The 15,333-nt window shown below is 46.1% G+C and overlaps 1 protein-coding gene across 3 annotated transcripts in view; it reads right to left on the minus strand.

Annotated features, from left to right (window-relative positions):
• Window positions 1-11,964, minus strand: part of SAE1 (SUMO1 activating enzyme subunit 1) — an 80,803-nt gene extending 68,839 nt beyond the window's left edge. For all 3 annotated transcript variants that reach the window (XM_021681187.1, XM_044911477.1, XM_021681186.2), the window contains exon 1: window positions 11,780-11,964. In XM_021681187.1, the coding sequence (XP_021536862.1) occupies window positions 11,780-11,877 (98 nt within the window). In that variant the 5' untranslated portion in view covers window positions 11,878-11,964. The remainder of the gene's footprint in view (window positions 1-11,779) is intronic.
• Window positions 11,965-15,333: the final 3,369 nt, after the last annotated feature.

Genomic DNA, 15,333 nt, shown 5'->3' on the forward strand with positions numbered 1-15,333 from the left:
TGATCTGGACAAGCCGCACAATCACTCTAAACTTCAGTTTTTTCATCTGTAAAATGAGGATACCAAATGTGATTTCATGTCGATTAATCTCCTTAACAACCTGGCAAAATGTGTGTGCAAAAGCATCTAGCATAATCCCTGGCACATAATGGATGCTCAATATATGTTACTTGGACTTACTGAACTTCTCAACCCCATTACCCTTATTATTACCAAAGGGCTCGGTGACAGGGCGCCTGGGTGGCTAAGTCGGTTAGATGTCCGACTCTTGATCTCAGCTCAGGTCTTGATCTTAGGGTTGTGAGTTCAAGCCCACACTGGGCTCCATGCTAGGCATGAAGCCTACTTATAACAAAAAACAAGGGGGAAAAAAAAAAAAAAAAACAAGGGGCATGTGGGTGGCTCAGTCTCTTAAGCGTCTGACTTTAGGTTCAGCTCATGATCTCAGGGTCCTAGGATCCATCGTTGGGCTCCACACTCAGCAGGGAGTCTGCTTGTCTCTCTCCCTCTGCCCCTCCCCCTACTCGTGAGCTCTCCCCCCATCTCTCAAACAAATAAAAATCTTTAAAAAACAAAAAATGGGGGTGCCTGGGTGGCTCAGTTGGTTAAGCGACTGCCTTCGGCTCAGGTCATGATCCTGGAGTCCCTGGATCAAGTCCTGCATCGGGCTCCCTGCTCAGCAGGGTGTCTGCTTCTCCCTCTGACCCTCCCCCCTCTCATGTGCTCTCTCTCTCATTCTCTCTCCCAGATAAATAAAATCTTTAAAGGGCGCCTGGGTGGCTCAGTTGGTTAAGCGACTGCCTTCTGCTCAGGTCATGATCCTGGAGTCTCAGGATGGAGTCCCGCATCGGGCTCCCTGCTCGGCGGGGAGTCTGCTTCTCCCTCTGACCCTCCCCCCTCTCCTGCTCTCTCTCTCTCTCATTCTCTCTCTCAAATAAATAAATAAAATCTTTAAAAAAAATAAAATAAAATAAAATCTTAAAAAAAAAAATGATAACAACAAAATAAAACCCCAAAAGGGTTCAGTGATAGGTGGGTTCCCGATTTTCAAAAAAAAATCTGACAGAAAATTTCTAAAGCTGGCATTTAAAGGCCTTCAGTATTGTCTCCCACTTCCCCAGCTGTCTCTCCCACCAGCACCAGATTCCTCCCTCCCAGACATGCCTTCCATTTCCCACCTGCCAACTTCAGATCACAGCATTCCACACACCTGAAATACACTCTTTTCCTCTCTAGGCCTAGTCGAGCTTTTCCCCAGACTTCAAACCCCAATTCAAATCCCATTTCCTCAAAAAGCCCCTCTTACCACAGCAGACTCAAGTGAGAACGCCCTCCTCTAAGCTCTTGGAGCACTGCAACTTATAAATGCCTCTGACAAAAAAATCACATTTAGCCACGTAGTCTCTCCAAAATCCCTACCTCCTACAGAGCTCTAGACTCTGACTGCTTGGAAGGGGTTTTCTTCTACCTCTAAAGATTTTACTTACTTACTCATTTATTTATTTATTTAGAGAGAGAGAGAGGGAGAGCGTCAGTGGGAGGAGGGGCAGAGGGAGATGGAGAAGCAGACTCCCTGCTGAGCAGGGAGCCCTACACAGGGCTGGATCCCAGGACCCCAAGATCTTGACCTTAGCCAAAACCAAGAGTTAGACGCTTAACCGACTGAGCCACCCAGGTGCCCCTGCTTGGAAGGTTTTTTTATTCAGCTGCCATCAATAGCAAATCATGTTTGTATTTTTAATCCTTAACTATGCTAGAGGCCCTGAGCTTACAGCTAATGTATGGCTCAATTACATGAAATGCACTTAAAATAGCATCTGGCACATAGTCAGCACTTAACAAATGTCAGCTATTATTATTCATACTCTGATGCAGCAATTCCCCTTCTAGGAATGAATCCTGCAGAAATACTCAGGTGTGCACCAAAATCATGTACAAATCTATTCACAGCAGCAGCATCCCCTCCGCTTCCCTCCGCCTCCACAGCCACCACCATTTCTCACCTACAAAACTACAATAGCTTTATAACTGGTCTCCCTGCTTCCACTCTTGCCCCCTACAATCTGCTGTCCCCATCTCAGGAAGAGAGATCTTTTAAACCAGATTATGACCCTCTCCTGCTCAAACCGTTGAATGGTTCCCTATGCAAGTTCCTTACCCAAAGCTGGGGCGCCTGGGTGGCTCAGACCATTAAGCGTCTGCCTTCAGCTCAGGTCATGATCCCAGGGTCCTGGGATCGAGCCCCACATCGGGCTCCTGGCTCAGCAAGGAGCCTGCTTCTCCCTCTCCCTCTGCCTCTCTCCCTGCTCATGCTCTCTCTATCTCTGTCTCAAATGAATAAATAAAATCTTAAAAAAAAAAAAGTTCCTTACCCAAAGCCCTGCGAACTGCTCCCATCTCAGGCTCATCATACTCTCCAGGCTGCTAACTGCCTACAGCCTGGCTCCAGCCTTAGGACATGAGCATTAGTCAATTCTTTAGGTCTCAACTCAACTGTCACCACCTTAGAAGTCCACACTGGCCACCTAGTCCAAATTTATGTCCACACCCTCTTCTATCTGGAATTACACTCTATGTTTATATGTTCACTGCCTCCTCCATTTGAATGTAAGCTCCAGAAACCATCGTATCCCTAGCATCTATGACTGTGCTTGGCACTTAGTATACTGTTACTGGAACAGTACTGAATTAATAGATATACCAAAAGAAATCCAAGTGTCCATCAGCAGAATTACATAAATCTGGTACATAATAAAATAATAATAGCTAACATTTATTGAAGACTCACTACATGCTACACACTCTTTACATGTATTATGTTATTTAATCCTCATGACAATCTTATGAGCTGGTTATCTTCTTATCCCTTTTTTGCAGCTGAGAAAACAGGCACAAAGAAGTTCACTAGCTTATCCAAGGATACACAGCTGGGAAGTCGCTAATAATCAGCTAGTTGATAAGGGCAATAATAAGGGAGAGCGATTCAGATGGTGGACTCTGAGGCCACACTGCTCTGGTGCACACACACTATAGAAAACGAGGTAGCCAGGGCGCCTGGGTGGCTCAGTTGGTTAAGCGACTGCCTTCGGCTCAGGTCATGATCCTGGAGTCCCGGGATCGAGTCCCGCATCGGGCTCCCTGCTCGGCAGGGAGTCTGCTTCTCCCTCTGACCCTCCCCCCTCTCATGTGTTCTCTCTCATTCTCTCTCTCAAATAAATAAATAAAAATCTTAAAAAAAAAATTTAAAAAAAAAAAAAAAAAAAAGAAAACGAGGTAGCCATTAGAAAGAATAAGATAATAGAAGGTAACACTTATTAAGTTGTTACTGTATGCCAAGCACTGTTCTAAGCAATGTATGTGTATTAACTCTGCCAGAAAGGGACACCTGGGTGGCTCCATCGGTTGGACGTCTGCCTTCAGCGTCTGCCTTCGGCTTGGGTCATGATCCCAGGGTCCTGGGATCCAGCCCTGGTCCAGCTCCTTGCTCGGCAGAGAACCTGCTTCTCTCTCTCCCTCTGCCTGATGCTCCCCCTGCTTGTGCTCTATGTCAAATAAAAAAATAAAAAATAAAAACCTCTGCCAGAAAGGCACTGTTACTCTCATTTTGCAGATAAGAAAGCTGTAGTAGACAAAATGTGTCCATCCCTCCCTTCCCCCCTACCACTGCAGATGTCCATGCTCTAATCCCTGGGACCTGTGAATAAATTACTTTACATGACGAAAGGACCTTAGGTGTAATTAAATTAAGATTCTGAAATGGGGAAATTAACCTAGATTATTACTTGGGTGGGCCCCAGTAATCACAAGGGTCCTTAATAAGAGGGAGGCAGAAAAGGGGCGCTGGGTGGCTCAGTCGTTAAACATCTGCCTTCGGCTCAGGTCAGGATCCCAGGATCCTGGGATCGAGCCCCGCATCAGGCTCCCTGCTCAGTGGGAAGCCTGCTTCTCCCTCTGCCTCTGCCTCTCTCTCTATCTCTCATGAATAAATAAATAAAATCTTTAAAAAAAAAAAAAAGTCCAAAGGGCTCCACAGACCCCAGAATAGGCCATCACGTTTCCATAGGAAAGGATTCAAGTCTGCCTGGAGTAAGGAGAAAACTGAGGCTCAGAAAAGGTGTCCAAGCTCTCACAGCTCATGAGTGGCCAGAACTGGGATAGGAATACAGTTCTGACCACTATCTATGATTTTTCCTCTTTCTTTTTTTTTTTTTTAAAGATTTTATTTTATTTATTTGACAGAGAGAGAGAGAGACAGCTAGAGAGGGAACACAAGCAGGGGGAGTGGGAGAGGGAGAAGCAGGCTCCTGGCCAAGCAGAGAGCCCGATGCGGGGCTCGATCCCAGGACCCTGGGATCATGACCTGAGCCGAAGGCAGACGCCTAACAACTGAGCCACCCAGGCACCCCTGATTTTTCCTCTTTCAATGTCTTCTCCATGTTGTCTTGTACACAGTAGGTTCTAAATAAATATTTGCTGATTAGGCTCTCTCATCCTTACCTTCTACTGCCACAGGAATACCTTTTAAATTTCTGAGAAGGAAGGAACCAGAGCCTTTTTATCACAACCTTTGAATTCACAATACATACCACAAGTTAAGCCAAGCCAACTGAATTCCACTCATGGTTAAAAATTCCTAAGACTATACCAAATTCACACTTGAACCACATTTATTGAGATTTTAATGCGTGATAACGAGTCATGCAAAAATCTGGTTATAAGACTATTTCAAGTAGGGTAAAAAGTAAGCACAAAGTCTCTAGGCCAGAGAGAGGTTTAGCATATTTGAGAAACAGAAAAATTCAAGAGCTTGAACGAAGTGAACCAGGGAGCTGTAGCCAAGATCAGACAAGGCAGAGCATGAAAGGCAATGGATTTTAAAAGCTTTGGATTTTATTCAGAATACAAGAGGAAGGGGCGCCTGGGTGGCTCAGTTGTTAAGCGTCTGCCTTTGGCTCAGGTCATGATCCCAGGGTCCTGGGATCGAGCCCCGCATCGGGCTCCAGCCCCGCATCGGGCTCCCTGCTCTGCAGGAGCCTGCTTCTCCCTCTCCCACTGCCCCTGCTTGTGTTCCCGCTCTCAGTATGTCTCTGTCAAATGAATAAAATAAAATCTTAAAAAAAAAGGGGGGGGGGCGCCTGGGTGGCTCAGTCGTTAAGCATCTGCCTTCGGCTCAGGTCATGATCTCAGGGTCCTGGGATCGAGCCCCACATCGGGCTCCCTGCTCCGGGGGAAGGCTGCTTCTCCCTCTCCCACTCCCCCTGCTTGTGTTCCCTCTCTTGCTGTGTCTCTCTCTGTCAAATAAATAAAATATTAAAAAAAAAAAAGCGAACTAAACTTTAAAAAAAAAAATAAATCTACAATCTTGCTCCATCTAACTGCCCATTCATTACATTTACTTCAATGTCTTGTCAGAATCCAAAACAGAACTTAAGATTGCTCCCCCTACAATCTTCCTCATCCTTCTGGAGTCTCCACTCATCCCACTAATGTTTACTTTACATTTGCTTTATTTATCTCAACCTATTTCCTATGTAGCTTCCTGCTTTTGTTACTCATGATTTATACTTGTCAAGTAATTATAGCTATAATTTACTAAATGCTCTATGAGCATAGGCACTATTCATGCATTATCTCATTTTTTTAAGTCTTTATTCATTTAAGCAATCTCTACACCCAACGTGGGGCTCAAACTCATGACCCCGAGATCAAGAGTCGAATCCTCTTCCAACTGAGCCCGCCAGGCACCTCCATGCATTATTTCATTTAATTCTCAACACTCTTTTTTATTTTTTTTTTAAAGTTTTTTTTTGTTTTTTTTTTTTTTAAGATTTTATTTATTTATTTGAGAGAGAGAATGAGATAGAGAGAGAGAGCATGAGAGGGGATAGGGTCAGAGAGAGAGGCAGACTCCCTGATGTACAGGGAGCCTGACCTGGGACTCGATCCCGGGACTCCAGGATCATGACCTGAGCCGAAGGCAGTCGCTTAACCAACTGAGCCACCCAGGCACCCTAATTCTCAACACTCTTATAATATAGATTCTATTATCTCCATTTGACAAATGAGGACACTAAAGCACAGAAAAGGAATGTATCCAAGGTTAAATAACTAAGAATTTCTGCTGTTGCGATTCAAACTTAACTATCAACCACTATCAACACTACAATAAATTGGTCCTTATATGAGCAATGAGGATTGGCCTCCACAACACAGTATGCACTCCGTCACTAACTATGGCAAACGTGTGACTATGGAACCAACTGAAGTTCTACTGAACAGCAGCAGTGTTGGATAATGAGTCTCTGAAAACAGGAAAATTTTTGAAGTCCCTTTTTTGTAAAGTCAAAATTTCAGAGTTGAAAGAGTCCTTAAAAATGTAGTCACACTTACCCCTCCTTTTTGCAGATGTGGAACTTAAGGCCAACAAACTGTGAGACTGACCCAAGGTCAAGAGAGCTGGTTAGCAGACCTGGGAACTGAACCCAGGTTTCTTGACTTCCTACATCTTTGCAAAGTACAGTCATTTCATCCAACAAATATATCTGAATGTCTACAAACTTGCAAGCACTAGAAATTTAGTAATACCAGTCAAATCCCTTTAGTTATCAAACATTTATAAAACACTTCCTGGGGCGGCTGGGTGGCTCAGTCGTTAGGCGTCTGCCTTAGGCTCAGGTCATGATCCCAGGGTCCTGGGATCGAGCCCCGCGTCGGGCTCCCTGCTCCGCGGGAAGCCTGCTTCTCCCTCTCCCACTCCCCCTGCTTGTGTTCCCTCTCTCGCTGTGTCTCTCTCTGTCAAATAAATAAATAAAATCTTCAAAAAAAAAAAAAACAAAACACTTTTCCTCATGGAGCTTATCATCTATTTTGCTCTTTCCAGTCAACCTCCCTCCCTTCCTCATGCTTAGTTAGGTAAGGGATAAACTACTGCTGAGTGGAAGAAAAATCAGACAGGCCTAGTTGTGAAAAATATTGCAGAAACCGCTGAAGCACACATTCTGAAAACATACACAGCTGCCAGCTTCAACACCCTCCTTTACACTAATTTGACCGAAAAAATGAGCCCCTATTGTCAAAAATGACCCGGAGTGGGGGACAGTATGAACCTGAAGTGAGTGACTTAGATTCAACTCCTACTTCTATCTACCTGGTGCATGACCTTGGGAGTCTGCGCTCTTTCTTGAACCTCATCCATAAAATGGGCTATGTACCATAGCAAGAAATGCAAAGTCACATGCTGACAGGGGCCAGGCAATTATATCAAATGAGTGAAGTTGAACTGATAGAGGATCCCTAGAGAACCCTGTGCCATGTCAGAGGCAGTCCCTACTTAGCTCCAATCAGTGTGGAAGTTCTGACTTTTCTATTCTTCAAGAGAAGACAGAAATAACAGAAATTGCCAGATTGGGGCATGGGGCATAGGGCTGGGGTGGGGTGGAGGGAAGAGAATCACATTTCTTTCCCAACTTCTCGTGATAAAAATTTGAAACATACATAAAGTAAAAAGAATAGGTAGCATTTTGCCTTTTATGCGTATAGGACATCATGGCATTTCACACCTCTAGCATGCATCTCCAAAAATATGGCATTCTCCTTCAGAACCATGCTATTACCACATCTAGAAAATAATTCTCAAATATCACCTAATAGGACTGAATATTCAAATTTCCACTATTGTCTGAAAGATGTTTCTTTAGGAGTTTTCTTTCTGAACCAGGATCCAATCAAGGTTTACATCTTACATTTGACTTCATCTCTTTATGCTCTTTTAATCTAGAACACTCCTTTCCCTTGTTCTTCCATGACATTGACTTTTGTAATAGAACCAGGACAGTTGTCTTGTAAAATGTCCCACATCCTAGGAGCGCCTGGGTGGCTCAGTTGGTTAAGCGACTGCCTTCGGCTCAGTGCATGATCCCAGAGTCCCGGGATCGAGTCCTGCATCGGGCTCCCTGCTCGGCGAGGAGCCTGCTTCTCCCTCTGACCCTCCCCCCTCTCATGTACTCTCTCTCTCAAATAAATAAATAAAATCTTTAAAAAAAAAAAAAAAGTGTCCCACATCCTGGACATCTTATTACCTCAGTGTTCTCTAATTTGTTCCTCTGTTCTCTGAAAGCATGATTAGGATAAAAGATAGTCAGCAGGACAACTTCACCGATGACACACTCAAGTTCTTATTTCACAGAAAGCACATTATTAATAATCACTTCCAAAGGCAATAAACTCATTTTTAATTTCTTTGTTTGAATATTTCCTTGGCCTTATGGATTCTAAATTATTTTTAAATTAAGTCAATTTCGTTCTCTCTCTCTCCTTTCTTCCTTCTTTTGACTTTATTTTTTTAAAATATTTTATTTATTTATTTATTTGAGAGAAAGAATGAGATAGAGAGAGCATGAGAGGGGGGAGGGTCAGAGGGAGAAGCAGACTCCCCACTGAGCAGGGAGCCCGATGCGGGACTCGATCCTGGGACTCCAGGATCATGACCCAAGCCGAAGGCAGTCGCCCAACCAACTGAGCCATCCAGGTGCCCATCTTTTGACTTTATTTTTAAGTAATCTCTACATCCAACGTGGGGCTTGAACTCACAACCCCAATCAAGAGTGTCATGTTCCACTAACAGCCAGCCAGGCGCCCCAATTTTTTTCTTTCTGATGCTCAAATGGTCTCAAATGTGGCAATTCTCTAGATTTTTAAATGCTGGCAACTAATTTCAAAAAATTTAAAAGTGTATGAAAGGGACACCTGGGTGGCTCAGTCGTTAAGCATCTGCCTTCGGCTCAGGTCATGATCCCAGGGTCCTGGGATGGAGCCACGGATCGGGCTCCCTGCTCGGCAGGAAGCCTGTTTCTCCCTCTCCCACTCCCCCTGCTTATGTTCCCTCTCTCACTGTCTCTCTCTTTGTCAAATAAATAAATAAATCTTTAAAAACAGTGTATGAAAGATACAACCCAGTTTTTAACCTCTAGACCATTATACTCTCCTTTCCAGTTCTCTGATAACCTTGGTCCAACATCACACAGAATCAGCAACAAAATGTTGCCAGAACGCAATCAGCTGATTCCTAGGCCACCTTCCATCTTACAAAAGAACCCCAGACTCCAGAGCTCTCCTATTCCACCTGGAGTTTCCCTAGGGGCAAGTCTCCTTCCTATTTGTACAGGGGAAATCACTGCTCTTCCTACTTCAGAGCTGATATGAGACTCGGTTGAAAAATGGACATGAGGGCACCTGGGTGGCTCGGTCGTTGAGTGTCTGCCTTCGGCTCGGGTCATGATCCCAGGGTCCTAGGATCGAGCCCCACATCGGGCTCCCTGCTCTGCAGGAGACCTGCTTCTCTCTCTCCCATTCCCCCCCGCTTGTGTTCCCTCTCTCGCTGTGTCTCTCTCTGTCAAATAAATAAATAAAATCTTAAAAAAAAAAAGAAAAAGAAAAATGGACATGAAGGCACTTTAACAAACTCTGCAAGATTGTCTATAAATACAAAGGTCCAAATTACAGATCACCCCCCCTTCCTTCCCTCCCAGGACGCTCAATCAATCCTTTTCAGGTTCTCCACTGAGTTCGGTACCTCTCCACTCCCTCAGAATAACTCCCATTTCCCAAGAATTCTATACCCTGACTTTGATTTGTCCCTTAGGTCATCTCCTCTTCAGCAGCCCCCATCCATCATTCTTTACTGCTCCTCAGAGGAATCATTCCTACCCTCTTGACAGTTCTCTCACTACATTCCATCTTAATCTTCACCAGCTTTGCCCTACCTTAAAACTACCTGCTGCCCCAACCCTTTGGATGAGCCCTTCTAATACACTTAGGATCTCTTTCCCAACCCTTTAGGACCTCCTAACACTCAAACCTTCTTCAAATAGCAGTCCCTAAAATCAACCAGCCCCACCTATGTCCTCAGGCCCATTTTCACCATTTAATTCCCAATCTTCCACTTCAGATGCCTTGGGTCCTCAGACCAATGCTTGCTAATGCCTCACAATGCCCCCTTCCCCAACTACATAAAACCCCACACCTGAAATAAGCCTGAAAACAGGTTCGCCCCACCTCACCCCCCCCAAACACACACTCTCTCTCACCAAAAAATTCTAGAAACTCCCACCTCTCAAACTAAATTCTCTTGACCTGCCTGCCTCCTTATCCTTAGATCAATTAACTCTATACTCTGGACTCACATCACATACCTCCCCCCTCAAACAGACCTCATCTCTCAACTCAACCACTCATATATTTCCAGACATAAATAACCATCTAAAACCTAAGTCCAAATGAGAACTCTTGCTTCTTCACTCACCCCACTATCTCAGTCAATAAATGGCAATTCCATCTTTCCAGCTGCTCAAACCAAAGAAACCTTAAAGTCATCCTTGTGTTCTGCCTCTCATACCCCACACACTGTATCCTTCAGCAAATCCCGTCCCCTCCCCCACCTTGAAATATAATCAGAATATGTATTTGTCCCCTTCTCTAGAGTTTGAAGCCACCATTACCTATGTCCCAAGGGGATTATTACCACGGTCTCCTAACCAGAATCCTTATCTCTACTTCTGCCCACTTCGACCTACTCTCCCCACAGCAAGACTGATCCTTTTAAAATGCAAACCTGATCGCGTTACTCCTAGGCTCGAAACTCTCCAGTGGGTTTCCCAGAACACTTGGAATAAAAAAGCTACTCCAAGTCAAATGAGGAGTAGCTTTTCTGTTTCTTTCTCTCACTTGCCAAGCATGCTCTGGCCTCCAGGACTTTACACCAGCTGCTTTCTCTCTGCTAGCAAAGTTTTTCCACATGGCTCTTTTTCCTTCACACAGGTCTGAGGCTCAATGTTATCTCTTCAGAGGCCTTCCCTGGCCTCCCTATCAAAATAGCTCTCCCACCTCAACATCCTTTATTGATGCTGGTACCCTGCTGTATTTCTCTCCCTGGCACTCGTCTATTACCTACTATATTATTTCTTTATGTTTATTGCTTCCCCCACCAGAATGTACACTCCATGCGGGCAAGGAGTCCGTCCAGTTCACTAATATATGCTCTGTGCCTAGAACAGTGCTTGTGGCAGGTGCTCAATAAATATTTGATCTAATCAATCGCCTCTTTCAAAGACCTCATCCCCTCCGATAACTATTCAGTACCCAAGGTATGCCCAACCCTAGTGCCCAGTCCTCTCTAGACACACCCCCGTAACTAGGCATAAGCAACCTCTTCGGGTAGCTCCAGCCCCTAGGTTCTCCGGGCCTCTCAAGAGTCTCAGTTGAAATAACTTGCTTCAAAACGCCTCAGAAACCCTCATTCTTTCAAATTGGCCCACCCTTTCGAAGCCACAAGAAGGTAAGCTCGCCCGTGTTCGGTGGGCCGGTCTCCCCGGCGTCCAGCAGAGAACAGGTTCCTGCAATCTACGAATGAATGAACTACGCCCCCACTTCATCCTCCCCTTGAACCCTCCTACTCCCTAAGCGCCCACCACCACCACTCCCTTCGGGCGTCTGCGTCCTTGAGTTTGAGTCCTCCTGATCCCTCAGGACTCCCCCACCGCCCCTTCCAGAGGCCTCCCTCTGAATGACCCTCCCCCCCACGCTGGGAGGTCCCCCCTCCCCACATCTTCCAGAAACACCCCTAACCAACCCCTCCAGTCTTCTCAAGGCCACCCTCCCCGGGCGCATAAAATTCCCGCCTCCTCGCTTCAAATCAGACCCTCCGGCTCCGTGAGGGCCGCCAACGCTTCAGGCCAGACGCCCCCTCCAGACCCTCAGTCCCACAAGCCGCTCTGGCCCTGACCGTTTCTGGGCCTCCAATCCCCACAGACGGATCTGCCGGTCATACTGCGCCGCCTCCTCCTCGCTGATGCCGCCGCCAGCCTCCTCCTTCTCCACCATGGCGCCGGCTCTAGCTGCCTGCACTCGGGTCCTGCCCACGGTAACCGCCCGCCGGCCCCACGCGCCGCCAACCGCCGCCGGCCGCTCGCCCGGGCCGCCTCTGCGCCTGCGCCAGAGGCCGCGCCTGCGCAGGACCTCCTCCACGGCCCGGCCCGCCCCTAGAGCCCGGGACCACGTGGACCTCCCCAGCCTCAAAGGCGGGCCAGCGGGACTGCCAGTCACGTGACGGAGCTCCAGCCAATCCTGGCCCAAAAATGGCGCGGTTTAACGCCCCGAGACGACAGATACCCAAGTGGTGATTTACGGGGCTATTAATTCGGCGAATATTTATCTAGCACCTGCTGAAATCCCGGCATTGGGGGTTTTGAAATAGAGCAGCGAATAAAATAGACAAAGCCCTGCCCTCATAGAGCTTACGTTCTATTGAGGGGTGCCCACAGAATAGAAATCAGGCCATGATAAATGATGTGGAGAAAAATAAAGGCGGATATGGGATTACAGGGTTGCAGAAGTGGCTAGAGAGGTCTCTCAGAGAAAGTGATACTGAACAGAGATCTGAAGGGACCGAATAAACAAGCCATGTGGATAACTGGGAGATGGAACATTTCCGGTCAGGGCAAACAGCAGGTGCAAAGGCCCTGAAGCTGGAATGTGCTAGCATAGCTGAGGAACTGTGGAGAGGGCAAGGTGGCTGGAGCAGAGTGTGAGGATGGGCAGGTGGTAAGAGTGAAATCGTAGAGGAAGCTAGTGGGACTTCCTGTAGGGCCTCGTAGGCTAGTATTAGCTTATACCTATTTTCCTTAGTCAAGGTGTCTTTTTTTATTACCCATTCAACAAGTACTTACTGAGCACTTGTTATGCGTCAATCATTGATCTCAGTGCTAGGCCAGGTGGAGCACTGAAAAAAAAATAAGTAACAGTCTTCTCATGGAGTTAAAATGGATTTTATGTGAATTCTTTCTCTAATCCTTATGAGATTAGTTAGGTTTTTTAATACTGCTATTTCATAGCGAAGGAGTCTGAGGTCCAGCAAAGTTCAGTAGCCTGAACGAAGTCTTAAATCTTAGAAGTAATGAAACTAGGATTCAAACCCAGGCAGTGTGGCCCACATGCTTCATCAGGAGGTCGTACTGCTGGTGGTACATTAGGCTTCTACCATGTGCTCCGACCTTGCCTCTGAGGTACATACTCTGTGAACCTCAGAGATGGATATTTCATCCCCTCTTACAGATTACAACTCTGGGACTCAGAAAGGGGTAGGAATTCATCCAAGATCACAATATCACTCCAAAAAAAAAAAGTTTGGCCAATGCTTACTCTTGGTTATGGACTTGGAACAAATTATGTAAAAAATTAGGGACTTAAACAACAATAAATATTTATTATCTCTTATAGTTTCTGTGGGTCTGGGATTCAGAGCAGCTTGTCTGGGCTGTTCTGGCACAAGGTCTTTCATGAGGATGCAGTCAGATGTCAGCTGGGGCTATAGTCATCTGATGGCTTGTAATGAAAGATCCCTGTCCAAGATGACTCACTCCAATGGCTACCAAGCTGATGTGGGCTGATAGCTGGGGACCTCAGTTCCGCTCCACGTGGGCCTAACCACTGGGCTGCCGGAGTGTCCTCATGACATGGTGGCTGGCTTCCCCCAGAGTGAGTGATCCATGAGAACAAGGTGAAAGCAGCAATGCCTTTTATTTTATTTTAAGATTTTTTATTTCTTTATTTGACAGAGGCACAGCGAGAGAGGGAAAACAAGCAGGGGGAACGGGAGAGGGAGAAGCAGGCTTCCCGCTGAGCAGGGAGCCCGATGCGGGGCTCGATCCCAGGACCCTGGGATCACGACCTGAGCCGAAGACAGACATTTAACGACTGAGCCACCCAGGCGCCCCTTACTTTATTTTTTAAAAAGACTTTATTTATTTATTTGAGAGAGATCATGAGCAGGGGAGGGGCAGAGGTAGAAGCAGACTCTCCACTAAGCAGGGAGCCCAATGCTGGGCTGGACCCCAGGACGTGGGATCATGACCTGAGCCAATGGCAGACACTTACCAACTGAGTCACCCAGACACCCCAGCAATATCTTTTATAACTCAGCCTTGGAAGTCACACACTGCCACTTCTGTAATATCCCGTTGATCATACACCGTTGTATTCATTACAGGAGAGGACAATACAAGGGCATGAATATGGTGAACAAAAGAAACATGGATCCACCCTGTGTTGTGCTGACCAGCTAATAGGAAAGACAGGAAGTATTTTATCAGTATTTACTAAATATTCTCAAAAAATATTTACCATATCCCTACTATGTGTTTGACTTTGTGCCAGGCCCTGGGGATACAATAATGATAAAAATGGACATACTCCTGCTTTAGGGACACTCATAATGCAGTGGGAGAGATAAAACAGTCACATAAATAGAAACTTCCCGAAGTGCTGTGAAGGAAAAGAAGAAAGAGCTATGACAGTGTTTGACTTAGTGTTGGAGCCAGAAAAAGGATATTCTGAGAATGTAAACTTTCTGCTGAGCTTTACAGAGTAAATAAAGTTTAACAAAACACAGGAAGAACCCCAGGCAGAAAGGACGGCTGCACCTGCTGTGACCCAGAATTTAAGTTCATTCTCTCTCTCTTTTTTTAAAGATTTTATTTATTTCTTTGAGAGAGAAAGAGAAGGAGGGGGGCAGACAGAAAGGGAGAAGCAGGCTCCCCACTGGGCAGGGAGCCCATCAAGGGGCTCAATCCCAGGACCCTGGGATCATGACCTGAGCCAAAGGCAGACACTAACTGCTTAACCAACTAAGCCACTTAGGTGCCTCTCATTCTTTCTGACTCTGCCTCCCTGAGGGTATCTCCTTGACCCTTACTCCTTCACCCCCACACACTCTGTGGGAAGTTTAAAACAGGTCCACAAATCTGGGGCAGTTGGTGGCTGGCTCAGTTGGTGGAGCATGCAACTCTTGATCTGGAGGTCATGAGCTCAAGCCCCATGTTGCGCCTAGAGCTTATTTTAAAAAATAATAATAAAAAATAAAACATGCCCACAAATCCTTTGATATTCTTCAGTGATATTGAGTGGGGGGAGTCAATGTCCCCTGTCCTTGAATCTGTACTCTGTGACTGCTTGATCAATAGAACAAGATGGAAGTGAACGCTGAACTAATTTCTACATCCAGGCCTTAAGAAATGTGCAGCTTGGGACGCTTGGGTGGTTCAGTCGGTTAAGCGTCTGCCTTCAGCTCAGGTCATAATCCCAGGGTCCTGGGTTCAGTCCTGGGATCGTGTCCCGCATTGGGCTCCTTGCTCAGTGGGGAGCCTGCTTCTCCCTCTGCCTGCCTGCCCCCCCCCCCCCGGCTTGTTCTCTCTCTCTCTCTCTCTGACAAATAAATAACATCTTAAAGGAAGGAAGGAAGGAAGGAAGGAAGGAAGGAAGGAAGGAAGGAAGGAAGGAAGG

The sequence above is a fragment of the Neomonachus schauinslandi genome, chromosome 16 (assembly GCF_002201575.2).
Source record: "Neomonachus schauinslandi chromosome 16, ASM220157v2, whole genome shotgun sequence".
NCBI classification, from domain to species: domain Eukaryota; kingdom Metazoa; phylum Chordata; class Mammalia; order Carnivora; family Phocidae; genus Neomonachus; species Neomonachus schauinslandi.